The sequence below is a fragment of the Neodiprion virginianus genome, chromosome 1, assembly GCF_021901495.1.
Source record: "Neodiprion virginianus isolate iyNeoVirg1 chromosome 1, iyNeoVirg1.1, whole genome shotgun sequence".
NCBI classification, from domain to species: Eukaryota; Metazoa; Arthropoda; class Insecta; order Hymenoptera; family Diprionidae; genus Neodiprion; species Neodiprion virginianus.
Window position 1 is genome coordinate 8568916 of NC_060877.1, and position 27346 is coordinate 8596261.

General features: G+C 38.5%; 4 protein-coding genes and 2 long non-coding RNA genes across 7 annotated transcripts; 3 read left to right on the forward strand and 3 right to left on the reverse strand.

The window, feature by feature from the left end:
* Window positions 1-2: 2 nt before the first annotated feature.
* Window positions 3-4408, forward strand: LOC124310495 (glutathione S-transferase 1-1-like). Its single transcript, XM_046774505.1, has 6 exons — window positions 3-178; window positions 2093-2257; window positions 2435-2493; window positions 2589-2730; window positions 2809-2976; window positions 3076-4408. Exons 2-6 carry the CDS (start codon window positions 2117-2119, stop codon window positions 3217-3219), a joined length of 654 nt encoding a protein of 217 aa, XP_046630461.1. The 5' UTR covers window positions 3-178; window positions 2093-2116; the 3' UTR covers window positions 3220-4408.
* Window positions 4216-7163, reverse strand: LOC124310497 (uncharacterized). The gene is made up of 6 exons (XR_006909678.1): window positions 6970-7163; window positions 6179-6296; window positions 5598-6088; window positions 5265-5327; window positions 4425-4546; window positions 4216-4316 (listed from the first exon to the last, which is right to left on the reverse strand). It is a non-coding gene; the product is annotated as an uncharacterized LOC124310497 (long non-coding RNA).
* Window positions 7164-7703: 540 nt separating this feature from the next.
* Window positions 7704-13874, forward strand: LOC124303241 (uncharacterized). The gene is made up of 11 exons (XM_046760231.1): window positions 7704-8050; window positions 8257-8405; window positions 9458-9516; window positions 9904-10045; window positions 10249-10413; window positions 10486-10623; window positions 12572-12733; window positions 12809-12867; window positions 12975-13116; window positions 13206-13373; window positions 13474-13874. The coding sequence occupies exons 2-11, from the start codon at window positions 8265-8267 to the stop codon at window positions 13612-13614; spliced, it is 1317 nt and encodes a 438-aa protein (XP_046616187.1). The 5' UTR covers window positions 7704-8050; window positions 8257-8264; the 3' UTR covers window positions 13615-13874.
* A 1911-nt stretch (window positions 13875-15785) lies between these two features.
* Window positions 15786-18010, reverse strand: LOC124310492 (odorant receptor 49b-like). 2 transcript variants are annotated; one of them, XM_046774503.1, is made up of 7 exons: window positions 17823-18010; window positions 17642-17674; window positions 17422-17563; window positions 17216-17319; window positions 16410-16850; window positions 16013-16273; window positions 15786-15941 (listed from the first exon to the last, which is right to left on the reverse strand). In XM_046774503.1, exons 1-7 carry the CDS (start codon window positions 17964-17966, stop codon window positions 15882-15884), a joined length of 1185 nt encoding a protein of 394 aa, XP_046630459.1. In that variant the 5' UTR covers window positions 17967-18010; the 3' UTR covers window positions 15786-15881. The 2 variants fall into 2 exon arrangements, with proteins under 2 accessions (XP_046630459.1, XP_046630458.1); XM_046774502.1 differs by having other exon boundaries at window positions 17422-17674.
* A 686-nt stretch (window positions 18011-18696) lies between these two features.
* Window positions 18697-20647, forward strand: LOC124310498 (uncharacterized). Its single transcript, XR_006909679.1, has 3 exons — window positions 18697-18819; window positions 19694-19784; window positions 19916-20647. It is a non-coding gene; the product is annotated as an uncharacterized LOC124310498 (long non-coding RNA).
* Window positions 20648-24216: 3569 nt separating this feature from the next.
* On the reverse strand, window positions 24217-26989 carry LOC124310490 (odorant receptor 83a-like). The gene is made up of 6 exons (XM_046774500.1): window positions 26770-26989; window positions 25599-25857; window positions 25429-25532; window positions 24829-25263; window positions 24441-24701; window positions 24217-24341 (listed from the first exon to the last, which is right to left on the reverse strand). The coding sequence occupies exons 1-6, from the start codon at window positions 26962-26964 to the stop codon at window positions 24276-24278; spliced, it is 1320 nt and encodes a 439-aa protein (XP_046630456.1). The 5' UTR covers window positions 26965-26989; the 3' UTR covers window positions 24217-24275.
* Window positions 26990-27346: the final 357 nt, after the last annotated feature.

A 27346-nucleotide genomic window follows, 5' to 3' on the forward strand; every position in this document is an offset into this window, starting at 1 on the left:
CAAAACTAAACCGTGCTTACCTATCGCCAGTCCAACTGGTGTAAAGCCTTCCATCCGAGGCAGTACACAGCGATTGAATATTACATCTGCTGGAGTGGTGAGCTCTGTAATCGAACGTTATTTCACTCGTGGATTGATATTACAAGTCGCTGAGACTCGGAACGTCGAATTGATTCAGGTAACGCGGAATTAAAGCCAGCATTTGTTCAGCACGTCCGTATTGTAGAATTTCAGTTTATCGAAACGCATGTCTCACTGTCACACCTTTTGTACATTTCTATATGTACATATTTCTCTCGATTCACTGTTTTGTTACACTGCTTGATCAAATATCAGGTCTGTTTACTTGATCGTTACTTCGTCTGTCCCTGAAATTCGTAAGTCTCGTCTAAAAATAATGAAATTTATTCAAAGCACATGATTTATTTTCGCCTGATGTCTTGTACACGGTAATTTCAAGAAATATAACGTGTATTTGTTACCTTGACTTTCTCACGAACGAGATTACTCGTCTGTGTCTGAGTCAATAAATTTCTACAATATTTACCTACCAAAATACATGGTTACACCCACGGGACGGTACTTTTGTAACTGAAAAAATTTTTAAGTCTCCCTTTCTAATTATTTCGATATCTGCGCGTACGCGAGTGACTTTGTCCGATCACTTCGCAATATTGTATTTCTTGTGTTAGTAATTGGAACGTAGATCTCGTTTACGAACGCTCGTAAATTGTGGAGCTTAAACAGAGATTTACCGTCTCTAACACCTTGGCTTGCTTGCACACGTCTTGCAGCACGTGCAATATACGCAATGATTTATTAACGATATCTCCAAGAGGACACAAAAACCGAGAAGTACGCGATATAAATACACAGACGTGACCAGAGACAATAAAATCCAAATTTTCTCGTACCTTTCCGATCATTTCAATAAGATGTGACGGTGTAAATAGTACCAAAAGTTGCTGGCGGCTGGAGAATTTTGACCCATATAAATGGGAATTACTTAATCCTCCGTAATTCATCGAGATCAGTCGGTCTTTTTGGCAACGTTCAGATTGTTTTTTTTTTTTTTCAAAGGCGTTATATTACTTAAGTAAACCATTTTTCCCCATCCCTTTATGATATATGCTGCAGCTGCAGGTGGGCGGGAAGCAGGCAATCTCTGACGAGCAAAATTCAGGGGTAGGATGAATATTTCATGAAACTTTATCAATTAAGGCGTTGTAGATCTGGAAGGCTCAGAGGCCCTTTTCGTATTTAGGTGTTTAATTTCAAAAGTTTTAATGACCGCGTTCAATGAACCTGTGTTAATTTACACGGTAATAATCAATGCACATTAGGGTGGTCCTTATTTGGGGTGTTAACGAATTCCGACAAGTGCGCCCCCTAGACACGTTTGAAATAAATAAAAAAAAATGTGTGCAAAACCCCAGCGCTGTAGTCCCATGAGAACACGTGCCTGTAAGCTCGTTTTGTTTCCCATTTAGATAACATGGCATTTTTAGACCAATTCAGTCACTATTTTTTCCAGTCATCCCTAAGTATGTTAAAAATTATTTATCCACATAAATCTATTGTTAATAGGCATGACTACGCGCACATTCTTTTTATATTATATTATATTATACACAATTGAAACTGAATGACCATAGTTTGAATGCAACTCTAATCAACTCATATCAAATTTATAATGAAATACGATACATGTGAGGTTTTGTAAAAGAATGTGCGCGTAGTCATGCCTATTAACAATAGATTTATGTGGATAAATAATTTTTAACATACTTAGGGATGACTAGAAAAAATAGTGACTGAATTGGTCTAAAAATGCCATGTTATCTAAATGGGAAACAAAACGAGCTTACAGGCACGTGTTCTCATGGGACTACAGCGCTGGGGTTTTGCACACATTTTTTTTTATTTATTTCAAACGTGTCTAGGGGGCGCACTTGTCGGAATTCGTCAACACCCCAAATAAGGACCACCCTAATGCACATGCATCATTTTAATCGTCGATGGAAACGCGACCCTCGCAGACGATCGGGAAAAACTTCAAAACAATCATCAACAATTGCCTTTCATTTTGTAGAAACTGTATAACAAAAGCACCAAAATGCCTGTGGATTTGTACTATTTACCGCCAAGTATTCCCTGCCGAGCTGTCATGATGCTCGCTAAAGCCTTGGGCATTCATTTGAACTTGAAGGTAGTCAATATCCTGGAAGGCGAGCACTTGAAGCCGGAATTTCTCAAGGTATACATCGATCGATCCTTCTCATCTCAATTATGAAAAGTTTTACAAATTTGTCGATGCCTTTTGCCTGTGGAAATAATAAGCCGTGCTGTCAAATGATTAATTTACTCCCACGAGAATGAAATTGAAAATTTCTACGGTAACTAAACTGATACATCATTCATTCGATCACCTCAGATTAATCCGCAACACACGATACCGACGATCAACGATAACGGACTCATACTTTGGGAAAGGTGCGTGACTTTTGCGTTTCACTTAAATGTATCGCAGATTTTTCACACTACTGGAACGATTCGTCATGTTCACATTTTTTTTTTTTCATCTATAGTCGAGTCATCATGGGTTACTTTGTGGAAAAGTATGCAAAGAACGATTCGTTGTATCCGAAGGATCCGCAACGCAGAGGCAACGTTGACCAGAAACTTTACTTCGACCTCGGTACGCTGAACCAAAACCTTCTGAAGACTTACGTAAGTGTAAAGATCGTATTGCCAGGGCGAGGTGCGTTTCTCAATCGAAATTTGACCGAGCTGTTTCTCATTCGCAAGTTTCCAATTATCCTTGGCCAAGCTGAAAGTGTCGACGATAAGAATTTGGAAGCTCTGGAAAAGGCGTTCGAAGTACTTGACACGTTTTTAGAGGCGAGCAGATTCGTGGCCGGAGATCAGTTGACCATCGCCGACTTCAGCATCGTCGCCACAGTCAGTACAGCTGACGTAAGTAACTATCCGTTGTTGCACAATCGAGACGTGGATCGTTGAAAATTGGTATATGAATCGGAGGAGTGAAAGAATGCCAATGAAAATTTGCTTCAGGCATTCGGCTTCGACATTGGCCGATTCGACAACGTCGCCAACTGGTACAGACTGTGTCAAAAAGCTCTGGCCAACTTTGGGTACGAAGAGATAAACGCCAACGGAGCCAAAATGTTGGGGGATATGCTGAAAAAGCGCAGCTGAATTTCGGATCTCTGACGATCGGACAAATCGCTTCAACCCTCGGACCGCAGCGCTGCCTGTTGGTCCGAAGAAATGAAAGATCTTCTAGTCGTTAGAAGCACACGTTTCAATTTCCTCGCACGTGTGCCCAGCGCAATATCCCGATTGGCAAGCAGCGTTGCATCGGTGTAATTTGAAGAAGTGGAAGCCTACATTTTTTCTGCGTCAGTACGAAAGTTTTACCTCAAAAATTCACTCCGCTTGAGAGGTTTCTCGTTGGAAGATTTTCCGGACCCTGCAAGCGAAGCGGTTAATTGAGAAACTTGTTGATTAGTCATTATTATTCATAAGAATTAATCTTCACCTTATTATCAGATTATTTCACCTTAATTACTTAGTCAAAATAATAAATATCACCTTGTTATGATTACGTGTATTTTGCAATTATCTTAATGGCTGTATATTTCTTTACGTGAAATCATGAGGTAGATGACGAAATTGGGTTGAAGAAAAATTCTTCAGTCACTTAATTAGGAGAGAAAATATTTTTAAATACTACTTGATAGCGATAGATCCAACAAATCTATTTTCTTTAAACAGAAAAATTTCTCCTATTGAATTTTTAATCTTTAGCTATCCATGTAATACTTTATCTTATTTCAAGATGGTTCGGCACTTTGACCCACAATTGTAAGTTACCCGCAGTCTGCTCCTTACCCGATTGAGGAAGTAATTTTTTAAATTTAATATGTTCAACCGCCGATTACAATCATCTCATGAACGTTACTGCAGTTGGTACGTCTGCAGAATTGAACGATTTGAATTCGATTGTTGCTACGCACGGTGAAGGTTCTTTCAGCCGTCGGTAAATCATGGACTGCCATCCGCTGATATAGCCGGAGTTCTGCACGAAACTCGAAAGCCTCAGCAGCCGTAACTAACTCGGATGATTGTCCTGGTTCGAAGCTGTATCAGAAACCAATTACACAAATAGTGCATATACTGGCACTTTACAGATCATACAGCAGTTGAAAGTCGCAATATTTGGGCACCATCTTCTCTGCGATCTTGCTCAAATACGTTAATCCGAAATCATGAAAAATCCTTACCAAGTGGCACTGAAATTCAATCCTTAAGTTAAAAGAAATTTCAGATATCAAACTGTATGTAGAAATAATTAGATCAACATTAAACGGTTTAAGTTAACGGACTATCAAAATGTAAACCTTTTAAACGTTTTTCCTGTGAAATATTTGACTGAGTACGCCGGAGTCACGGTTAATAGTCACAAAAGTGATTTGTCATTTCGTGCACAGCAAACTTATGACGTTTATTGTGTAACAGCATGCTGAAAAGAATTTCCGATTTAGAACGCAATGGGAAACCGGTTCCTACGTGTAAAATGGAAAATTTAATTGGGTACACGAAATGCTGAGTTCGACTTGAACGAAGTGAAAACGATTTCATGGAACGTAATAAATAACAATGCGTTTGGAACGCACAATCTCTCATTGTCTAACTGTAGTTGGTAACATTGTGTCGTGTGGGTAATTATTACTGGTAATTGGCGTAAAACACAAGCCTAGGACAATGCAGCTGCTCAGTATCTTGCTTGCGATAGTTACATGGAAATAGAACAACTGTTTACATGTCGCGAATCGTTAGAATCCAATCGTCCCGTCCCTTATCTAAAAGCTGACTGGGTGGTAAAGTTACGTAATATGTTACCGAGGAAAACGTGTTCTTATCAATAACCGAAGCTTCCTATCTACGATAAGATATCTCGCCAATTTCATCAGCGTGGTCGCTTTCATCGCGTTTATGCTGATAAGGCTTGCGCGGCGAGTAATTCTTGAAAACGAGTAGAACTGCATAATGTCAATTCGTTCGGTAAATAAATTGAAAGATCGCTGAGAATACGAGATACGATCCGAAGCACTGCAAATAAGGCGCCACGTTTACTTTGCGTTGTAAAAAACTTCAGAGGCATCGGAATTGTGCACAGTCACCGTAAATATCTGCTCGGCGCGAAAGATGATTTCATCTGTAATTCATTTATTACTTACATTTATAGTTAGCCGTAGAAGAACATGCGATGAACGGGCCAATTGTTGAGCATAACGCATTTCCTAGGGAAAGAAATTTCTGTTTCAATTTTTAATGTCACGTGGTACGATCTGCGAATTCAAATTTGAGAGAGAGTCGATAAGGTGGCAAAGGATTATAGAAAATTTTACAGGATCATTTGGAACACAGTTTTGAAACTCGAATTAGTTTTCTGCACATTTTCGTCGGTAAATTTTTATTTTCGGCCGAAATGTTAACAAGGAAGAACAAGGGCAAGTAAGGGTGGTAATTTTCAGGCCCAAAAAAAAGAAAATTGACTATGGGAAATTTACGAGTCGTAATTCGCTGCTGCGAGTTAAAAGAAAATGGTTAAATATTTCCAATACACCGTGCTTATTTTTGGCCATATTTTTCGCACATGAGGAAGAAAATATACAGTCTTATCCGATCAGCATTCTGCCCGAAATTAAGTAATCAACTACAAGGTGATTTTCCCGGAAATTGGTCCGCTATGAGTAACTTGCGAGTGGGTGTCGGCACACCTGTACAGCAATAATGGTGTTGTGCAAACTTACATAACGCTCGACTCGCATGACTGTGCGAAAATTGAGTCGAACGCTCTGAAAGCTGGATCTCCGCTTTGATGTAGTCGTGTTTACAGGCAGGCGGGCTTAACCGTTTAGATTGAAGGATTTCAACACTTGAATGGAACGTTTTTAGTACCGTGGCCAACGGTTTCAATGCGATTTCCGCCATCATCGGTCTTTCCCGATACTCGAATACCGATCTTATTCACGTTTCGCGTCACCCGAGTTGAGGTGAGCTGTTGGGGAAATCCATGACTATAAGCAAGTTTCAAAAGCAACAAAATCTCTTTCACAAACATCGAAAGATCAATGGATAATACACTCACCGTTATTGTACGATTTCTGTTTTCGCGGTAGTATTGATTACGCGGTTTAAATTATGAATATACGCGGTTACATTACTCCTTCACTCAATCGTTACGAGAATTTTGAATTTCGTACGAGCTGGAAATTCAAGACTAATTATTTTCAAGTAATAATAATCCTGGCAGTACTTGATGAATTTAATTTCAAAATTCGCAGTGAAAGTTTTGGAAAAACGAAGACGAATTCACGTTCACTGAACCCACAAAAATGATCGTGGAATCGGGTTTCTGCATAGTCAGAATTCGCAACAGATTTTCATGGGATTTTGGAAACTGATCGTCGTTCCCCAAAACGCTTTTAATCACTTACAGAATAATAAAATAATAATACAGAAATATGTTGGAGAATCATGCACTTCGTATCACTTCAAATACATAATATTATCTATTGTTCGCTATCTTTTATCAATGCAGTAATCACGCTAAAGTGATAACACACGTGGCTTTCACGATACGAAAACTTTGCAAAACTTATTCCACGATATGATCTGCAAATTCTTATCTGAATGTATATGCTCTGCAAACAACTGCTCGAAGCTTTCCAAGACGACAATTTTGCGGGACATTGTGTAAAAGTTAACTCGTTATCGCTTTCAATCGCACTTTCTAGGCGAACATGATATTTCTTCTCCAGTACTCGATGATTTTCGTACAAAAGCTATGGATAAAAGTTGAGCGATCTGTTCGATGAAACATGAAAATTGTCATGATCACGTCTGGGAGATGAAGAAAATCTAGAACGTCATACGTACTCTCGTTCTGTCAATATTTGCAAGCTAATTTCATAGATCGGGATGTGGGAGTGGACGACAACCCGTGAAGGGTCCGTCCATCATGCCTACAAGCATACGAATGGTATTGAAAAATTCATGACGAGCCACTACTAATATCCGACACGCGTACTCGTCCGCGATTAAAACGTGTTGTAAAATGCAATATCATTCGGTTCATTTACGGCACATTGGCGTTACAGTTCTTCCAGAGAAATCGATGTCGAAGGTATAACATTGTACGTTGTACAGCCTTCGAACGAGTATACAAATTGTTCCCAGGGCAACAGGGCGAACAACAAATAGCCTCTGGTTCTGCGTTTCAATGCTCAATGAATGAATAACTGAACTGGATAGAAAAACCGCATGTTCCAATTCCGATTACTTTGCCACTGGATATCGTTCAGTGGTTCTGATATCCATTCTTTTCGACGATACAAACGCTGGAACAATTCGTCTCCCGCTTGTCCTTTGATCACTTTGGCGGAGAGAATTCGGGCCGTTTGTCTCTCGACGCTCCGTTCCATCAAACGGATCATAAAAGTGCTACGCATGCAGAAATCCAGCCACTTGATGCACGGCTTCATACCATTCATGGCCGTGACCAAGCCGGTAACTTTCACTTCTACGAGACTTGGCGAGCCTCGATTGGCCGATGGGTGTGGATAGACAATCGGCTACGCAGCAACGGATCTGCGGAGAGTCTCACGAAAAAGGATCCAGAATTCAGTGCCCAGCGTTATACTCGTGATATTCCGGTACCACGATTCGGCCACTCGTCGTCAGTCACTAACGATAAAGTCGGTTTTCATTCCGCTTCTGACTCAAGGAAAGAGCTTCTCCACGCTTCGGCGATTATGACACACATTTCCTCGCCTAAGTTGAGAACCCCTGCAAGGTCATTCGCCTGTAGACGGAATGGCTCACCATGGTTGTGCCGGCGGCACCGGCGAGTGCTTATAAAACCGCTTTATCACAAACTCTGCTAGTCTCTCGACACTCTCCAAACCTGCTAGACGCGTCACGTCCACTGTTCTCTAGAAACTACATTCTCTCAAACAAGGTTCGAACCTTTTTTCTTCTTCTTCTTCTTCTCCTGCGAATCGAAGTTCGATACAATTGTTGTTCACGCGTGATTGCTGTATTTTTCGATTTATGATATTTTTAAATTTCTTATTTCGTTGATTGATTCAGTGATATCTGCTCTTATGCTGACTTGGAAATAGTGCAATTGACTCACCCTTCTCACCGATATCTATCATTTGACAGAAGCTGAAATGACGATCGATCTGTACTACGTACCGGGAAGCGCGCCTTGCCGTGCTGTTCTACTAACTGCCGCTGCTGTTGGTGTCGAATTGAATAAAAAAATGACCGATCTGATGAAAGGCGAACATCTGAAGCCCGAGTTTTTGAAGGTGACAATACAGGCCTATTACCTTTTTCATTTTACCACTATTGATGCATATTGTCAGATTTTTACTTACATTTTCAAGTTCACGTGAATGCGCGCGTGCTAATTTTGCTGTGAATATGCTTAATTTGCACAAATTCAACTCAGATAACAAGCAACATTTTTACGACCCTGTCCATTCGTCAAATTCTTACACAAATGATCATATTAAACTTGAATTTACGATCCAACGACAATATCGTCAATTTTTCACTTAGTCGTGTTGAGATTTATAAAAACAAAAAATGCGCGGTAGCGTGTTTTATTTTGACGGTTAATATGCCTTCGCAGTCATAGCGTATAAGTAAAATTAGGTAACATTCACGGTACGAACTTCACTTGTTTGTAAAGTAAACGGTCTCTACGCACCTTGAGAGTTTCGTTTCACGCTAAACGGTTCGAAAGATATTACGAAAATAATTATCATAACAATAGTTTTTGCCTAGTACATACTTACATGTCATGAATATGAGAATGAAAATCAAACGTCAAATAATCATCAAATATCCTTTTCTTCTTTTGCTCTTTTGTTCTTCGTGTCATTATTTTTACCATAATTATTATCCGTTTTCACTTGCGCTAGAAATTTGTCGTCACTGGCTTGCAATTTAAAACAACTACAATGTTTATACCATAACTGCGCTAAAGAACGAGTGGGCGGATGAATGAATGCAGCTCACAGTAGTCATAACATTTATTACCATTGTATAATAAAAGCTCTTGTTCACAATGTGACGAGCAGTTTTCTTTGGAAATCAAGATTGAAATAATGATAAAACTAAATCATACGCAATTTTCTGTAGATATAAACGACTTAAAAACTAATCAACAGTCATGCTGAATGCTACATTTTGAATTACTTTTACGTCTATCTCGATGAAAAAAAAAGGGAAATAAACTAAACTAACCTCACAGCTCTTAAATGCAAAAAAAAAAAAAATCCCAAAAAATGCCCTGCGAACATCATCGTACTTAAAACCGTCATTGTACACGTACCTTTATCCTTTCATTTTCCAGATGAATCCCCAGCACACAATACCGACCTTGGACGACGACGGTTTTTACCTCTGGGAAAGGTAGGAATTCAATCAGATCGATCAACCGCTCAAGAATAAAGACGGTGTAAAACCACGAGTGCCGCCTCGTAATAAATCCTAGCATTATAATTACACGAGCTTGAGAGATGGAAGTAGCGTAGGAATACCGGCTATACTATAAATAGAACACGGGACAGGATATCTTCAAGGTCTCCGTAGGAGCAAGGTTGAAAATGAACGACGAACAATTACTCTTGTTAGCTAAGACTTTGAAATTTGTCGGGTTCCTAACAGGCAAGATTGACTCTCGCAGAAGCTGCTATTCCAGAAACATCTTTCAGAAATGATTGGCCTTCTTCTATTTATAAATTGCGCCTACTCGTAGTACATGAAGCAAGTTTCAATTGTGACAACGTTTGTTAACAGTCGCGCCATCATGGGATACTTGGTTGACAAATACGCGAAGAACGATTCTTTGTTCCCGAAGGACCCTAAATCTCGGGCGCTTATCAACCAGAGACTTTACTTCGACCACGGAACTCTCTACAACGCATTCGCTGAATACTTCGTACGTATTCAAATTGAATTTACCAGAAGCGAAGAGAAAGAATTTTTCTTGCCAATAATTAATAATATAAAATCTCCGAAGGTCCAGACATTTTTTTTTTTTTTTTTTGACCACATTTTGCCTTGTTCGGTCTTTAATTAATTTATTATTCAACCGGGGGAAATATATTCATGCATACACGTTTCTCGATGTGCCCACTGCAGTATCCAACGATATTCGGCAACGCGCCTGCCGATCCGGTCAAGCGGGAGAAGATCGATCAGGCACTTGAATTTCTGGACAAGTTCCTCGAAGGGCAGAAATACGCCGCTGGCAAGTCCCTCACGATCGCTGATCTCGCTCTGGCAGTGACCGTATCCAATTTCGAGGTAAGAAATCGCAGACATCGCGAGGTCGCAGCTGTGAATGTTACGGGACCATAATGATGAAACTTTCTCCAGGTGATGAACCTCGATCTGAGCAAGTTCAAGAACGTCGTACGTTGGCTTGCCACTATCAAGTCCGAAGCTCCGAAATACGAGGAGACGAACGGAGCTGGAGCCAAAGCCTTCAAGGAGCTAGTCGACAGTTTGAAGAAGTAGATTTAGCCATATCGATTATTATTTTTTTTTTATCATCACTGTACGTTGCTTATATATAAAAGATCGTGCGAGTGCACGTAAACGGTATTACCTAGAGTAGAACCGATTCGAGACTTCTCGTAGAATTATAGTTTATTTTCTCCTCTTTTATTAGTTGATCAAAGGCTGTAAACCATTCGCACAAATATATAACTTTGTTACACATTTCGTGAGGAATATATGTATTATACTTTTATCATCGAATATTAACCAAATCCTTTCAAAGTTCGAATTTCAATGAAAGTTGTCATACATCGCGTTAGGCAATTCTAGAATTACAATTCTCTGGTTTCTCGACTTACCAAACGTTTAGTCGATTTTTTCTTGGCAGAATCTTAAACTGTCGAGTCAAATAGTACGTCAATTACACTCGTTTCAGGAATATCGAAAAAAACACAGCTGATGAAATCGATTCAACATTTAATAACTTTTAATTTACTAGTCTCATATTTACTTGCCAGTAGATAGTGAAACGTTTTTCTCTTCAACTGTTTCTCTCAATGAATCCTATTACCGATTGAAATATTTGCCAACTTTTCCAGACCGCGAATATTATCACTACCACTAATGAATGTTACATTTTTGACAAAACATACATATATCGCATATATATAACGATATACGGACCAAAAAGGCACCAAAAAGGCAAATTTGGAGTCAAAAAGACGTATATTTTCTGCGGAATTTGCTACAAAAGCACTGAAAATGCATATGTACACCAAGATTAACCGAAAAAATAAATAAACGTATAAGGTAACTTATGTTTGCTGGATACGCCTTTTTAGCACCAAAATATACGTTCACGTATAACGTTTATAAATGGTATAAAGTCGCATCCACTATTAAAAATTTTTTTTTCCTAGTTGGCAAACGACGCAAAAATATTCGAAACGTGAAGACTTATCGATATCGGGGAGAATTTAAAAAAATTTCTTCAGTCTCCCTAGAAATGATATCAAACGTAACTGTATAAGAACGTAATTACCGACGACCTTCTACCGTTAATTAAAAATTGTATTATTGTGAATGAAATACATTTATGTATCCACCCTTCTACCGCTATGCGTGGTATAATGTCATACGTGGGCAAAAGCGACCTTGCACCGTTAGTGAAAGTGATTATTTTTCATAAAATTCGTGACGAAAGGGCATAAACGTCAGTACTTTAGGACCTTTTACCGTCAATTCGTCCATTTTTCAATTTCAACGGTTTTGAACGTATCCTCATGTTTTTCGCGTTAATACAAAGGGAGAAATTAAATTTGCTAATTTACCTTCACGCGTGGTAGAAGGTCGTCCAATGGCGCATACTTCCTCATGCCATTAGACACGCGATATAAATTCACCCCAAAGTCTACACGGTATATGGATTATGCTGTAACTAGAACCGGGAATGACGTAACAGCCTAGAGCCAAAACGGTATGCGTTATCAGACGCTCAACTGACGTTGTGTTTCATGTGGTGAAAACCAGGACATTGCAATGTATTCAGAGACACGCTGGCTTGACGCCAGATTAAATATTCTTCCGTGACTTGGAGTTATGAATTTTTGAAGCTCAGGTACGAAGGGAAAACGGTCGTGTGACGATGAGACGTAGAAGTAAAGACAACCGTACTTAACAGTCCGAAGGCTGCTCTAGACCTGAACAATCGTACAGTTGCTCAACTCGTCACTCACTTATATTCAAACGTACGTTAAAATCAATTTCATAGTCCACAGATCGTCATTCGCGTAACACTGCTACGTGGTGACATAGTTTTTATGTCATCTCGAGGTGAAAATCGCACTCATAAGTTTAATTTGGAATACTTTCAAGACGGTCTCGATACTTTGAGCGAATTTCTCCGTGACTCAACCTCTGCACTGTTTTTTTTTTAATACAGATGCAGGTGTCTGCCTGAGAGTATTGGAAGCAAATCTACGACATGTCACTTGACTTGTATTACACACCATTCAGTCCCCCGAGCCGTGCAGTGCTGCTGGCATCCGAGGCGATTGGAATTTCCCTCAACTGTATAAACGTCGATTTGTTCAGCGGTGAACAACTTAAACCAGAATACGAGCAGGTATTTCTTTAAGGAAAAATTCTTGCACTTTTCTTCGAGATTTTCATGGTTAAATAACGAATGGTGCGTTTATAGTTGAATCCGCAAAAGACGGTCCCGCTCTTGATCGATGGCGACTTCAAGCTAGCCGAAAGGTACGAGACTCTCTGATTCCCGAATTGAAAGAAGGGTAAACAGCTTATCCGTGAAAGATACTCGAACGATCTATGCTGTACATGCTGTGTTTCATTTTCAATTCCAGTCGAGCCATCATGATTTACCTGGTGAACGCGTACGGTAAAAACGACAGACTTTACCCGAAGGATCCAGCTGCACGTGCTGTTGTAAACCAGCGTCTTTATTTCGACATGGGCCATCTGTACAAGAGTATCGCGGAATATTTTGTGCGTACGATGAACGTATCGTCAAAGTCATGTAAACTTTACACGATACGGGCAAGCTGTTACAATAACAATGTACAACGTTATTTCAGTACCCAGTTCTTTTTATGGGAGCTACAACGCACGATCCGGCAAAGTACGATAATTTGACTTCGGCTTACGAAATCTTGGACAAATTGTTGGACGGCCAAGATTATGTAGCAGGGCGGAATTTGACTCTGGCTGATTTGTCCATGGTAGCGTCGGTGTCAACCGCTGATGTGAGTGAAAATTATCTCACCATAGTTGATTCTTAAAAATCGGCAAGCACTCGATTACCAAAGAATATTTTCTCGTCTTTAACACTTCATAAATTTTCAGGCGCTTAATTTTCATCACAAAAAATACGGAAACGTTAGCCGATGGTACGAACGAGTGAAACGATCCGCACCAGGGTACCGGAAAGTCAATGCTGATGGAGCAGAAATTATGAAGCAATTTCTAAAGGATCCAGAAGCGTAAAACGATCGACGGACGAGAAAAATTAAACAGATGTTTCACGCCTGTACAGTTTAGTACACCAGGCGTATCTTCGACGGCAATGTTTAATCAATATGTATTTTATCCAACACGTTCCTACTACGTAGGAAAGTAAATAGAGAACAGTTCCGTACATCAACAGGCAAATTTCGTTACGGGGTAAAAATTTTTTCCTCGCATTAATTTTCTTCTCCACGATCCAGCTCGATAACCTTTGTAAATTAATACAAAGTATTAGCTTACGATGCGTTGTTTATTATATATTTACCTAATCCACGTAGTTTAAAATCTGATGATCCCGAAAATTTGGAGGGATTTAAGAAATGCTCACGGAAGTAGCCACGCGGTTAAAAATAATTTTTACTACATATGGAATTCCGAAATGACCACAGACGCGAATGATCAAAATGCACTGCAGATCGTTGAACCAGCAAAAGCAAAATCCAGTGTAAACTGTTGACAGAGCCTGTGGAAATTCTTTTAGAACTGTATAAAAATCCCAATCATCAACGCTAAATGCGACCAGCATCCGATACCGGAATTGTAAAAAGTATTTCAAAGTACGGTCACGTGGACGAAGATAAATTTACCCAATATTTGAACGATGGAACTCGTTCCGATGAATCCCTTCCAATATTGTCTGAATAGCGATAATTGTCAAAGCGTCGTTCTTCAATGCCTTGGTGACATTGAAAAGATACTTAGAGTACGTGCGAAAAAGGTTTGCTCATTCTAACGCGTTTCGGTCTGGTAAATTGATGGATTGAAACACTTCTGACAGTCTTTGGTAGAGACAAATTCACCAATCATTGGAGTAAATAATTAATTAGCTATTGTCCGTTTTGTGAGGGAAGTGAAACTGAAGACAAGGACGATTTCTTTTTCTTCGCATTCCTTCGTTATGTGCTTTTCGTAATCATCTTAGGATCTCTTCCGGAAGTTATTCTCAGAAAATCTTATCAAATTTATAGCAGCATCCCGACGAGTTTCAAAAACTCCGATTTTCGCAATAAATCAGGTGGTTCTAAATGAAATTCAGGTGATTCTACGTGCGAATGGACTGGAGCCTTGACTATGAACCAATGAAAAATGTATCCAACACATTACTCGAAATGCATCCACGTACTCCAGTTACGTAGCCCAGCTATAAAAAAGGTTAATTCCCTCGAACCACACTAAAGAATACAAGGGCTGCAACACTGTGCGCCAGAAAGATCTTTGGCACTAATTTCTCTCGCTGATTTCCACAGATCCAAAACCGAACTACCGCCAAGAAGAATTTTGTCAAATTTATCAGCAAAAGTTTTTTCTCGTAACAGGTTATCCTCGCAATTTCTGTACCCGGCAACCTGCTCGGTTTACAGAGTTATACATGCCGTTCTACAAATTGTATACCTATTATCGTAATGGAGAACAGTGATTGTTACTCCGTTTGATGCCCCATTTGATCGATCGAACAACTTCACGAGGCATATGGTGAGCTACATACATTATACCGAAGGTGTGATTACCCAGTAGCATATTTTATGGATTCACAGAAGTGATTTCTCTTGAGTCACGGCGTATTGGAAACCAATTTCATGGACGTATTATGACGGCTATCAGAGTCCACCGTACGTCACTCACAGTCAAACCACAAAATCAACAAAGGAACGACTTGATAGACCAATGAGAGCGACAGAAATTCTGTTTCAAAAATCACCCTAACTTGTGATGATATTCGTTACATTAAGCTATGTCCAAACTTAACTAGAAGTTGAGTCAGTCGCTGCAGGCCTAATGCTTTCTTCGAAAAAGATTGATAAGAAAGACATGGTTGGTCTGCGGCTTTGCGTAATTGGTTTCAAAGTATTTCGTAGCAGAATTTGTGACACATGATAACGGATATACGTCCGTTTGAATGGCACGAGAATTCGTTTGTAGAAATGGATAGCATACGATCGTTATGAATTTGCGCCTAATGGCACAGAAAAAGGTGTGATTTCTATTTCACTAGCACACAGTAGTGGCTACATTAATGCTGCGATGTTGTTTCACTGGTAGGCAGATTAATAGAGAACAAAACGAAACGGCTTTTGAGCAGCCCAATTTACGTATTTAGGTGATGCAAGCTTATCTCAACTGAACTGAACCAAATAAATATGAAGATCATACTTGAATTCTTTGCATTTATTCGATGCTCGAATTGACTACTTGCGACATAAGCAACGTAAGGTTTGATTTGTTGTCGTCGATCTTTGAAGTGCCACTCAAGTTTTTTCGCTCATTTGTCGCAGTACTGACAAGTAAGATAAATTTGTCCTCATGATCTGAAACAGAGCATTGTTATCAGGCGGTGATTGGAGAAATTTTATTTTCATTGAAGACGAATGAACTGTACATTTGTGAAGGTTTGTAAGGATATTGCGTGAAATTTTCCAGCAGTCAAGCAACAGTTTCGACGCGATCGTATCGTGATCAGCATCAGACTGTTGCGAAGAGACGTTCCTGCCTCGGAGGTTGGCATCAAGTACCACTTGGACCGAAATGTAGCTTCGCCAACTTTCGCACTCTCGAGGCTTATTTCGTTGCAGGTCCAAGTGAAAATAAGGGTTTGGAAGACACTCGCCAAAAAGTGAAAAATGAATATCAGGCGTCCAGCCTGTGGAGAATAATTATCACGGATCTTTTATGAAACAGTCGAATTGCGAATTGAACGATCCATAAGGAACCTCGATATAATGAAATTGAGAATCGGGTGAAGATACAGATAAAATTACAAGCGCGTGATTCCTTACCAAAAAAGTTTCGAATCCTGCGAAGCATATGAGGCAACTAGTCACTCCTATCTGACAAATAAGCATCCGATTGAAGACGTGTTCCAGTCTTTCGATGTAATCGAACAGGAATAAATGGTGCTTTACGCATGCCTTCAACTTATCGTTCACTGTTTTACCAAGATCCGCATGGTTTTGTTGTATTCTAGATTTTACACAATCGGTCGGTGTTTTCAAAATAACGTTTTTGCCAAAAATGTCCTCCGAATATTTTTCATTCGCTGCTACATGAGGATCCCGAGTCACTGGAATCCCATCACTTACATGGTGTACACATTCATCACACAACGTCTCTAATCTATGCTGCAAAATTTTGAATTGTGCAACGACGTGTACGTTGAATATACTCAGCAAGTTGTCGAAGCAGAGGAAAACAACTCCCGTATGTATGGTAGACAGGCTCTGAAGTTTGAAAGAGTTGTTTAATACAATTTTTCAACTATCATACTGACAATTTCTTTACCGGCATGTTACAGATCGGATTTTTAAGGATTGTACCGACTAACAAATTGGTACAGCAAAAACAAATGTTTTACATAAATTTGAACTCATGAGAACTATTTTTCTTCCTTTAACATCGTTTGTCAACAAATTGACACTTGATCTCAATGACGAAGTATAGTTTTAAAATCCGATGAGTACAAAGCTCCGGTACTTCTGAAAATTACTTTTCGTGCGTCCCAATTACCATGAATACTAATTTTGGCCTAACAATTAAGTACATTGCGATCAAAGAATTAAGATTAAGATTGATTGGTGTATAGTACCTGAATCAAGTAAGTAATTTCGTAGTACGGTGTCACAGATAAAGGCAAATCGACGTAAAGCCTGAACGGCAGTACTCTATCGGTGCCATTTAACCTGTAGTTTTCTGTCGATTAAATACGATAATTAAACAACGCATAGCCCATGTAAGACAATATTTTTGCTACTGCATACACGGTACTCACAATCAGTGCAGTATTAAACTCACCGATCAACGGCTTTATCAAGTAAGAGATCACCGTTCCTTGAACAGTAAAGGCCATGCTGCCCAGCACAATGATGCTTCTTTTTTCGCATTGCTTTAGTATACGCTGGCCAAAACTGTCGTATTTTACATTCCAGAAGTTTTTCTCGGAAAACACAATCAAGTCGATCAATTCATTTCGTCTTACGATAGCGATAGATAATTTTATAATGCTACTAATTACCGGAATGACGGCGGCGAGAACTTCCGTGACCTCCTGAAATGATCGGAGACACATTCGTACTATGAAATCTGCTCTTGAGCATTATTCCGCATAAACGTAATCCTTGCAAATACGTTGCACGATATATTATACATCTGATCATTATCTGCCGGATACAATTTGTTCCATAATTTGTACTCACGTAAAGATCACCCCAAATATGGTATAAATCAACCCCCACAACGGCAATGGCGAAAATAAGTGCCGCTACTGTATAAATCAGAGTAGCGACGAGGATCCGTTTTCCACGTTTCGTTTCAGCGTACCAAAAACCAACAACCTTCATGTAAAACCGTACAACTTTGATCGAGATATTTCTGTCCAGGTACGACGACATCTTGACGATTTGTAATACGTGACACTCTTCCTTAACTTGGTTATATTGCACGTATCTCCGTCTTGTAAATTGTGGCAATCACGGTAATGGCTTCGAAGGATTGCACAGTAACACTTGCCCATTTGAACAATCTATCATTACCACTTCGCATCTCCGTATACTTATATATCCACTTCGATATTTCAAAATGGCGGTTTTTGCGACGCGGTCTACTCCTTGAGAGTGGCTCTGCACTCTGACGTTGATATCCATGGCCGCGGAGTTGATCCACACTGTTGAATTTTGCTCAGGGCGACAAAGATCGGTATAAAAATTTCATACCAGTTGCGCAACTGCTGATCACTGAAGCGTTAGTTATTGCTACTTCGTTTGACCGATATCATTAAATTTTGAGAAAGCAGATAAGCTTCCAAAAGCTACTCGTCAGAGACGGAAAACGTAAATTACCACACTGTGACCTATGCATGAATTATATGTAATGTTCTAGGTTGTGCTCAAGCAGTTTTGTTAAAGTTCAACAATCCGTTATTTTTACCCTTGATCTCATTAATTGGCCAAGCTTGCGCCAATTCTGTGAGTGCAAAATAGATACGGGTTATCGATTTCAACGTAATTAAGTGTCACGTGAGACTTGACTTCTTACTTTTCAGTTGGTATTTCCGTGTTCACGTAATAACTGTTTTAAAATGATTATATTTAAACTACAGATAATTCTGAAACCAAACACGTAGTGTGTTTGAAGATTAAAAAGTTCAGTCATATCGCAAGCCTATTATCGAAGAGCTTTCACCTAAAACACTTCGTGAGTATAAGTTTTGATACTTCCGTTGTTTTAACCAAGACCTGACAGTCAGTCATTCACTTTTGACATGAAAGGACTCAATGAAGTCTTCATCTAATTTAAGGAGATTGACGAGTCAGGGATAGATAGTATTCACTTATTTTATTGCAAGATAGTTGCACATTGAGGATTCATCAAACTCACGTTTTCGTAAACCACGAAAATTTACTAAAAAAGTATAAAAAGAACCAATTCAAAAATTAGAACCCAGAGCTGAGATATCGACTTTTTATTTAAAATCAGTGCAAAATGGTTAAATATTTAATACAATCGTTTGATTTCATTCAACAATGGATTATTTTTATTGAAAAGACTATTTTTTACATCATTGAGACGCTTCAAGTATCTCGTTCGTTTCAGCAAATATTCAGTTTTTTGGGATCTCACTGATATGGATTTTGATTGAAAACCAATAATATCAAATTTGAATGCTGAAAAAAAATAGAAAATGTTTAATTGAATTTATAAAATGGTTTTTACAGCAAAATAAGCCACGGTGGAAGAAAGTTGAAGGAATCTATCATATTTTCAACGATTTGAAGTGATTTCAAATGGCAAATCAATATGCAAGTTATCGTTTAAAATTTGAGCACACATTTTCTCAAATTTTAAGTAAAACCATTGTTGTTTATGAATCTATAAATTGATGAATTTCTGATGTTCGAGTATCTTGTAATGAAAGTAACGAAGATGTATTGAATTTCAAATCGCCTCTGTAAATGGAAAGGACAGAATATTACTTGAAATACGTATTTGTGTAATTAAAACTGTAATGTTGGATCAATTTTTATACTGCCGTTTCTGACGCGATTCTCGGAATTTTTTGAGCATAAAGAAATGAAAATCTGGGAACGACTGAATAACAGTTTCGAAAATTAAACTGCCACCTTCATCGACGATTTTGGAATCTTATACATATGTTTGGGGTGAGTGAATTTCACAATTCTCGTTCACGAAAACTCATCCTCTGACGGTAATAATTCTGCGTTAGTTCATTTCTATAGGCAAGTAGGTAAACTACGAGTCTTCTGCTCCTTATTATCTTACCTTCCTTCAGGCAATGGAGGAAATTTACAAAGCATAAGACGATACGTTGGGAGAAGCTTTCTTTACCAACGACCGCGCCATGCATCGATCGCCGTTCGAAGGTGCAGAATTGCCGACAGTCGACGGAAAGAAGGTGGGTAATAATCGGGACGACAGTCAAGAGTCCAAATATCGTTGACCAACAATAGTCACATGTGAAGTTCGAGAATTCTTCACTGCGCAGCATTTCTGCGTCACAGATCCGGAGAAGATAGGGATCATAAGATAATAACGACGAAACATGAAATAATAAATTGTAGTTGCAGGAGTAATTTTATACATTGGCGTAATAACGACGAGACACGAGCAAGATTTCCTCAAAAAAGTGGATCAAACTATTCGAGAAATACGCGACGAAATGATTTGGTTACAGATCCATCGGAATTTCGAATGAATCGTATAGCAGTTCAAGTATACTTCCAACGATTCTGATACCTCAGGTATTGGATTTTCGATGATTGAATTGACTCGTGTTACGGACTCGAAGTCACTGCTTTCACCTATTCAAAAATGAACACTTTGAATAATTTTACAAGTCGAATCCATATAATTCAATACCTTTATTATCGTTGAATACTTGACATGAGAGTATTTCATTCATAATCAAGTTATATAACAGACAAGTTGAGAAGAAATCGTGGTACAGATATTTTAACTGACGGCATACTATAATACGATAATATGATGCGACGTAGAATTATTGCGTCAAGGTAACATTCTTGATCTTGATGAAATAATAATAAAAATCATACAAATAATAACCCAAAATTTATTAACCTAGTGTGATTACATAACGATGACTTTAAATATCATGTAAGAAATAAGTGTACTACTCATTCACGTGAAATGTTCGTTAATAATTACAAAGTATCGGAAGTTTATACGCGGCTTGGATATGTTCCAAAAGCAGGGCTGCTTTGTTATAATCATTAACTCAACTTTGTAAAACCTGCTCGAACAATACGTATATCAGGGTATTTCGGAAAAGAACAACCTACGATAATTCACCGTTACGATATCTGAGTAGGCAGGAGTGGGGAAAATTTTAGAGGTCCGCGATGAAACTTGATACGTACAGGCGGCCATTGGGCCAGTATGAACTTCCCATTTTTTAGCACGACATTCCGCGTGGAATAAAGAAAAACAACGAACCAAGTTATCGTATTAATTATTTACCCAAATAACCAAGTGTCGCAGTCACACCCCCTAAAATTTTTGTTCACGTTGAAAGAAAGATTTTATGAAAAGATGAGCTTTCTACGTGATGTGGAAGATTGCACTCATTTGATTTTTCATTTTCTTCAACACATTTTTTTGATCTCGCGAAGAAACACGTTGTAGCATTACAATCATCATTCCTTTCCTGACTAGAGGCTTGATATTGCAAGTGTGAGTCTTATTTGTGACGTGAATCGAGATTGATATGAGCAGTAAAAAATTTTACTCACGATACTTCATGAATTTAAAAACAATGTATAAAAGTGAACAATCAACTCAGTACGATCTTCCACATAACGTAGAATGCTCATCTTTTGACGGACCCTTTCTTACAGTCTTGTCAACCTTTTCGGGGGGTGCCATCTTGTAAAATCACAAATAATTTTTTTCTGAAACGTCCTAATGCACATCCAACTGTAACTATTCGATTCCTCTTGCCAATTTTGTTAATTCCAAGACCCAACGACTCGCATACTGCCCCCCTTTTATGGCTAAGTATATGTCCTTGTAAAACGTCGTCTCCGCAATTTCTCAACGTGTACGGACTATCCAGTCTACGGCATTATAAGTGAGCCGGTAAATTGTACACCGATTATGCTGTAATAGAGCACAATGATTGTCGTTCCGTTTGATATCCTATTTGATCGATCGAGCACATTCACAATGTATGTGGTTGACGGCAAACATGAGCGAAGGCTTAAGTCCTCAATAACATATCCCGTGACATTACAAAAATAGTTCCTTTCCCGCGATGGTTTAGGCAAGCCGATCCGATGTTGAATTTTTTACATCCATCGAGTTAATTAGAGCTGATCGCACGATAGTCGAAATCAAATCGCCAAAGTGAACATCGGAACGAAAAGCATTAAGACTGGAAAGATGATTTGACTGCAGACTAAAGTAGTCTGGTTTCAAATTACGTCAAACAAAATGCTTGAAAATAGATAATGGACTCACAAGGCGAAACAAGACGCAATACGGCTAACGAAGGCAATGTTGTAATTACCAGAGAACAGAAAAAATATCCATTAACCACACCATGTATGTATAATACGCAAAAGGGAGGATCAGACCTTCGGGTTAACGACTGTTTTCAACCTGTGCAAAATTGTAAGTCCGTGTTTCAGGTCTTCGTACCATCGATTCAATGTACAGCTGTAGTTTGAAGCTTTTAAGCATTCTCGAAAAAAGCTGGGTACGTTTCTTCAGTCGATAACCAGCGTTCGCTTAGCCCTATAGTCACATTTTACAAACAGACTTTATTAATAAATTAAGAATTACAGCTTCCAAGATAAATTGAAGCTTTTGTTTGTACACGAAAAATCTCTTGTCGGGATTATATCTCGCACTTCGGTCTTTGATTTTTTAAGATGCGGATCAATTGATTGGAGCTGATGTTTTGCACTCCGAATTTTATGCGATTCGGGATTTCTTACGCTGAAAAAAAAAAGGTATCGAACCGAACAACTAACTTTTTTGGCCTACAGTTTATTTGATTCGAACAATTTCTCACTCAAAACAACTACTTCTCAGTTGAAACAAAAGCATCGATTCATTGATTTGAATGCTGCATACTTTCGAGTTTAATATATTTCAAACAATTACATATATTTATTTCAAAGAATTAAACTGGAAATTTCGGAACGAGAACTTCCCTTGAATCGAGAAACTTCATTTAATTCGTGAAAGAATAGTACTTCAACCGCTGAACACATCGGTTCAAAAGCACCAAGACGTTGGAAATGATAATCCTGCGCTTGCTAAAATAGTCACGTTATTGCCAGATTGTATATTTGGCTCAATGTGATGTTTGTCCGACATGATCAACGATAACTACGACTAAAGAAATGTGTAATAGGTTGAAACAAGAATTTGTTTTACAAGACAGGTTTTGATATTCGTTTAAGAAAATTATTCTGTTCATCAGATTATACAGCACATCAAACAAAAAAAATTCCGTCCAAGTAAATGAGGATATGTTTGAGTGGAACCAAGAAAGATTTCTTGCGTTGCTATACCCTCGTACCACACATAACTCAAGTTATTGACTGATACAATGAAATATAACCATTCTCAGTTTCAAACAAATATGCGTAATTAAAAATTGCAAACATACACTCCAAATTGATTTCAAGAACTCTCGATACCATTGCATACGCGATTGCTATAAATGAATCATTGTTTCTACGAAATCAATATTATTTCACTGAAATAAAATTTTTCTTGATTCGATAATCTTCTGATTTTTTGATGTGCATGTTCCACGTTTTTCAACCGAAATGATAATTCATTCCAAGTAATACAAATTTCTGTCACTAGACAGCAAGCTTCCCCGCTTGAAAAGTAGCTTCACAATCAGAGATGTTTATATACTCGAATGCTTAGCGTTACCTTAGTCCAGCTCTAAACAAATCGGCCAACTATATGTCACGCAATATATTGGGGTATGGTTGTGATCCGAAAAAGTTTTCCAATAAATAATTTGGAATGACGCTACTACACTTGGTAAGTGACAGTCAATAACAACAGCATATCGTATGCAAAAGACAAAAAAAAAAAATAATGTAACAAAATATGGAACCGAGCGAAATTTACACCACATTTACATATTACTCTAGAGCAGTGCATTACATGTTCGCAGAACTGGAGTAATACTGAAATACTAAAGAAATCATTGAATTATTTAAATACATTTTTAATCAAAATACGGGGTTAGCCGTTGTGATTTCAGCTATTTATGCAAAATGCTATATCTTCTTCGATCGAAAAAATATCCTATTGGTCCTTGTAAATATGATTTGAGTGAAGTGCCAATTTGTAGGACATGAAGCATGCGGCGTTTGGATGGAAATATCAAACCAGAAGAGCAACTCAAGTAAGTTACGCCGCTCAATCGTTATTAAATTCATATAAATTATTATTTAGTGTCTGAAATACGGATTTTATTGATTGAAAACTACATAAATTGTCGCTTTGAATAAATGTGCTCTCAGTACTATGCAAACGTTCGGACTATTTGGATTAATTAATATTTATTAAATGTAACAATTTTTCTATCTCAGTGTGGTAAAATCTGATGGTTAGCTGCCGAATACAGAGGATACGTAGATGAACTAATCGTAAGTTCCGTCGCTCAGCTGACGCAGTATCGATAAGTAGGATGAAGTTGTGCCGAGGATCTGTAATGCGAACGTTGTTATTAGATGAGTTAACGATGAGTAGGTTCCTATTTTTTCTGTGAGTCGAACTTGCTTTATACCGAGTATGAGTTTACTGACATTCATGAAGGACTGCAAAGATATAGCGTGAAATTTTCCAGCAGTCAAATAACAGGCGCGACGTGATCTCATCATGATCATCATCAAACCCTTGCGAATGGACCGTCGTTTCTCAGTATCCGGTATCGTGTACCACTTCGCGCTGAATGCATAATTCGCAATTTCCATGCTTTGGGTGATTATCTCGTTGCAGGTCCATGTGAAAATTAGGGTCTGAGAGCAGGCGGCTAGCAGTTGTAACATGAATGCTTGACGTCTAGCCTGTTGATAAAAATCTCTAAGAATTTGCTGTCAAACGTGACATCTCGTTCGATAAATCCGCGACGAATTTTCGAATTAATTTGACCATAACGTTAAAAGTGTTCACCTTACTTTGAACCTGACTCACCACAAAAGTTTGGAAGCCTGTCAGACATATTAATAAGCTGGAAAATCCCATCTGACAGAAAAGCATCGGACTGAAGACGTACTCGAGTCTTTCGACGTAATTAATTAAGAACAAATGTTGTTTTACGCATTTCTTCAATTCGTCGTAAGTCTGCGTACTGAGATCCGAGTGATTCTTCTTCACTCCAGCCGTCACAACGTCGGTTTGCTTTCTCAAAATTTTATTTTTGTTGAAGATTTCTCTCGGCAAATTCACATCCACCGTCTCAAAATAGTTCGTTTGACTCTCGTCATGCACGTGACTCATACATTCGTCACACAACGTCTCCAATCTGTGCTGCAGTATTTTAAACTGACCAACGATGTGAATGTTCAATATACCCAACAAATTGTCGAAGCAGAAGAAACAGATTCCTGAGTGTATGATTGACAGGCACTGCGAAAAAAAAAACAACAACTAATTCGATTGAATATATCTGCTCCGTGTCAATAATTTCCATCTCGATGAAACAGTTCTCAATGCTAGGAGTTGAGTAATCTTGATTTCAGACTGATGGAAATTGTTGTAAATTTTGTGCATACTTGAATAAAGTTACGATACCTGAATTGTGTAAGTAATCTCGTAATACGGTGTCACGGTTAAAGGCAAATCGACGTATAGTCCGAACGGCAGTGCTCTATGAGTATCGTTCAAGCCATTGTTTGCTGTTGAGTTATTATAAGTGAGAAAGAAGAATGTAATTTGTAAATCTACCTAAGCTTTGCACTCACGTATAAGCGGCTTTGCTACATAAGAGATCGCTGTTCCTTGGACAGCACATGCCAGACTGCACAGAAGAATGATACCCTTCCTTTCGCACTCGTTTAATACCTGCTCGCCAAAACTGTCGTATTTCACCTTCCAAAAGTATTTTTCGGAAAATATGATTACATCGATAATTGCATCTTTCCGCGCTATTGCGATCATTAATTTCAAAATCGCACTTAACAGCATTATCGACAGTTGGATGTTTTCCATGATATCGTGAAACTGGAAATACAAATTTTTAGAACGAAAAGATAACGCATTCTGATATGGAGATACATACATATTTGTTTTAAAATGTTGAATCCGGCAGCGATTTGTTATTCAGATAAGTCTATCATGTTTCAACATTTTACTACTCAGGTGCTTTTCCTTTGCGACAATTTATTTGTCAGTTCATTTTCACATTCCGAGGAGATTTTGTTTTACAGCTGAATTTTTATTCTATCATATTTACCAATTCAAGAAAATTTTTCCAATACGAACTTTTTATGCAACGAGAAACGTTATTTTCAATTTCGTGTCTCTGAGGAAATTTCTTTATTGACCACCCGAAAATTATGTTTCGTTATTGATGTCTATGTTCAGCAAGTCTTGGAACGCAGCTAGCATTCTGATTAAGAAGATATAAAATTTTCAATGATGCTGACAATGGTGACGGGATAGTCAGAAAGTGATAATCCATCGTGGTGTAATTGCAACTGAATTCCTGTTTTCGAATAGGATTTTCATTTCTTTTTTTTTTTTTCTTAACTATGAAATACTATTGAAATAATTATGACAATCTCCAATTTCAAGCGGTGAGAGATGAAGGTTGAAAAAAATATTCCCCGATCACAATTTTGTGGAATGCTCGAACTTTCGTCCGATCTCGCAGAAATTCGACTTGAAACATGGATTTTAAAATAGAAGTACTCAATAGAAATTTAGATGTAAGGAGTCAACTACTCTTAGTACCTTCACGAAGACGAACCAGAATAAATCCAAAACTTGATGCACTTTCAGACGCCGTTGCATCCTAACGTTAGAGCCGATCGTAAAGAAACAGAAATTATTATAGTCGACTCCCGGAACCACGTTTTTGGAGTGTGTGTTTGTAAATCCAAAACGCTATTAACTGTCCAATGTTGTACTTACGTGAAGCTTTCCCCAAATATGATGCAAATCGATTAGCATGACGGCAAAGGCAAAGACGAGAGCGGCTATTGTGTAAATCAGAGCCCCGTTCAGCATCCGTTTCTCACGACTCGTTTCAGCATACCAAATTCCGACAACTTTCATGTAAAAACGTGAAATCTTGACTGAGACATTCCTGTCTAGGTAAGACGGCATCTCGACGATCTGTGGTGCGTGTTGTTCGTTTTTAACCTGGGTCTATTTATCTATTACCTCCACACTTTATAAATTGTGGCAATTACTATAATGGCTCCGAAGTATCGCATGGCAACACTTACCGTCCATTCCAACGATCAATTATTCATTCTTGCACATCTGCATATATCCATGCACCTTGGTATTTCAAAATGGCGGTTTTTGCGACGGTGTCACTTCTCGTGACAAGCTCTGTAATCCAAATTTGTATTGCCGTAATGTGAATCTGTCATTCACTTCAAACTGAATTGATTTAAATCAGTCTCACGATCGTCTCCACGGGTCCAATTTTGACCGTCTTATAATAAGTCTCGTCCTAGTAATTAATTTAATCATTATTCAT

What these genes read in the sequence shown, in the direction of transcription:
- LOC124303241 (XM_046760231.1), top strand. Translation starts at nt 8,265, where the DNA reads ATGACGATCGATCTGTACTACGTACCGGGAAGCGCGCCTTGCCGTGCT. An exon ending in GACTTCAAGCTAGCCGAAAG is followed by an intron (nt 12,868 to 12,974) that starts GTACGAGACTCT and finishes TTTCAATTCCAG; the next exon opens with TCGAGCCATCATGATTTACC. An exon ending in CGTCGGTGTCAACCGCTGAT is followed by an intron (nt 13,374 to 13,473) that starts GTGAGTGAAAAT and finishes ATAAATTTTCAG; the next exon opens with GCGCTTAATTTTCATCACAA.
- LOC124310492 (XM_046774502.1), bottom strand. Translation starts at nt 17,966, where the DNA reads ATGAAGGTTGTTGGTTTTTGGTACGCTGAAACGAAACGTGGAAAACGG. An exon ending in ATATTTGGGGTGATCTTTAC is followed by an intron (nt 17,675 to 17,822) that starts GTGAGTACAAAT and finishes CGATCATTTCAG; the next exon opens with GAGGTCACGGAAGTTCTCGC. An exon ending in AAATTACTTACTTGATTCAG is followed by an intron (nt 16,851 to 17,215) that starts GTACTATACACC and finishes TTCAAACTTCAG; the next exon opens with AGCCTGTCTACCATACATAC.
- LOC124310490 (XM_046774500.1), bottom strand. Translation starts at nt 26,964, where the DNA reads ATGCCGTCTTACCTAGACAGGAATGTCTCAGTCAAGATTTCACGTTTT. An exon ending in TGTAGCAAAGCCGCTTATAC is followed by an intron (nt 25,533 to 25,598) that starts GTGAGTGCAAAG and finishes ATAACTCAACAG; the next exon opens with CAAACAATGGCTTGAACGAT. An exon ending in CAGGCTTCCAAACTTTTGTG is followed by an intron (nt 24,702 to 24,828) that starts GTGAGTCAGGTT and finishes TTTTATCAACAG; the next exon opens with GCTAGACGTCAAGCATTCAT.
- LOC124310495 (XM_046774505.1), top strand. Translation starts at nt 2,117, where the DNA reads ATGCCTGTGGATTTGTACTATTTACCGCCAAGTATTCCCTGCCGAGCT. An exon ending in TGAAGCCGGAATTTCTCAAG is followed by an intron (nt 2,258 to 2,434) that starts GTATACATCGAT and finishes CGATCACCTCAG; the next exon opens with ATTAATCCGCAACACACGAT. An exon ending in CCACAGTCAGTACAGCTGAC is followed by an intron (nt 2,977 to 3,075) that starts GTAAGTAACTAT and finishes AATTTGCTTCAG; the next exon opens with GCATTCGGCTTCGACATTGG.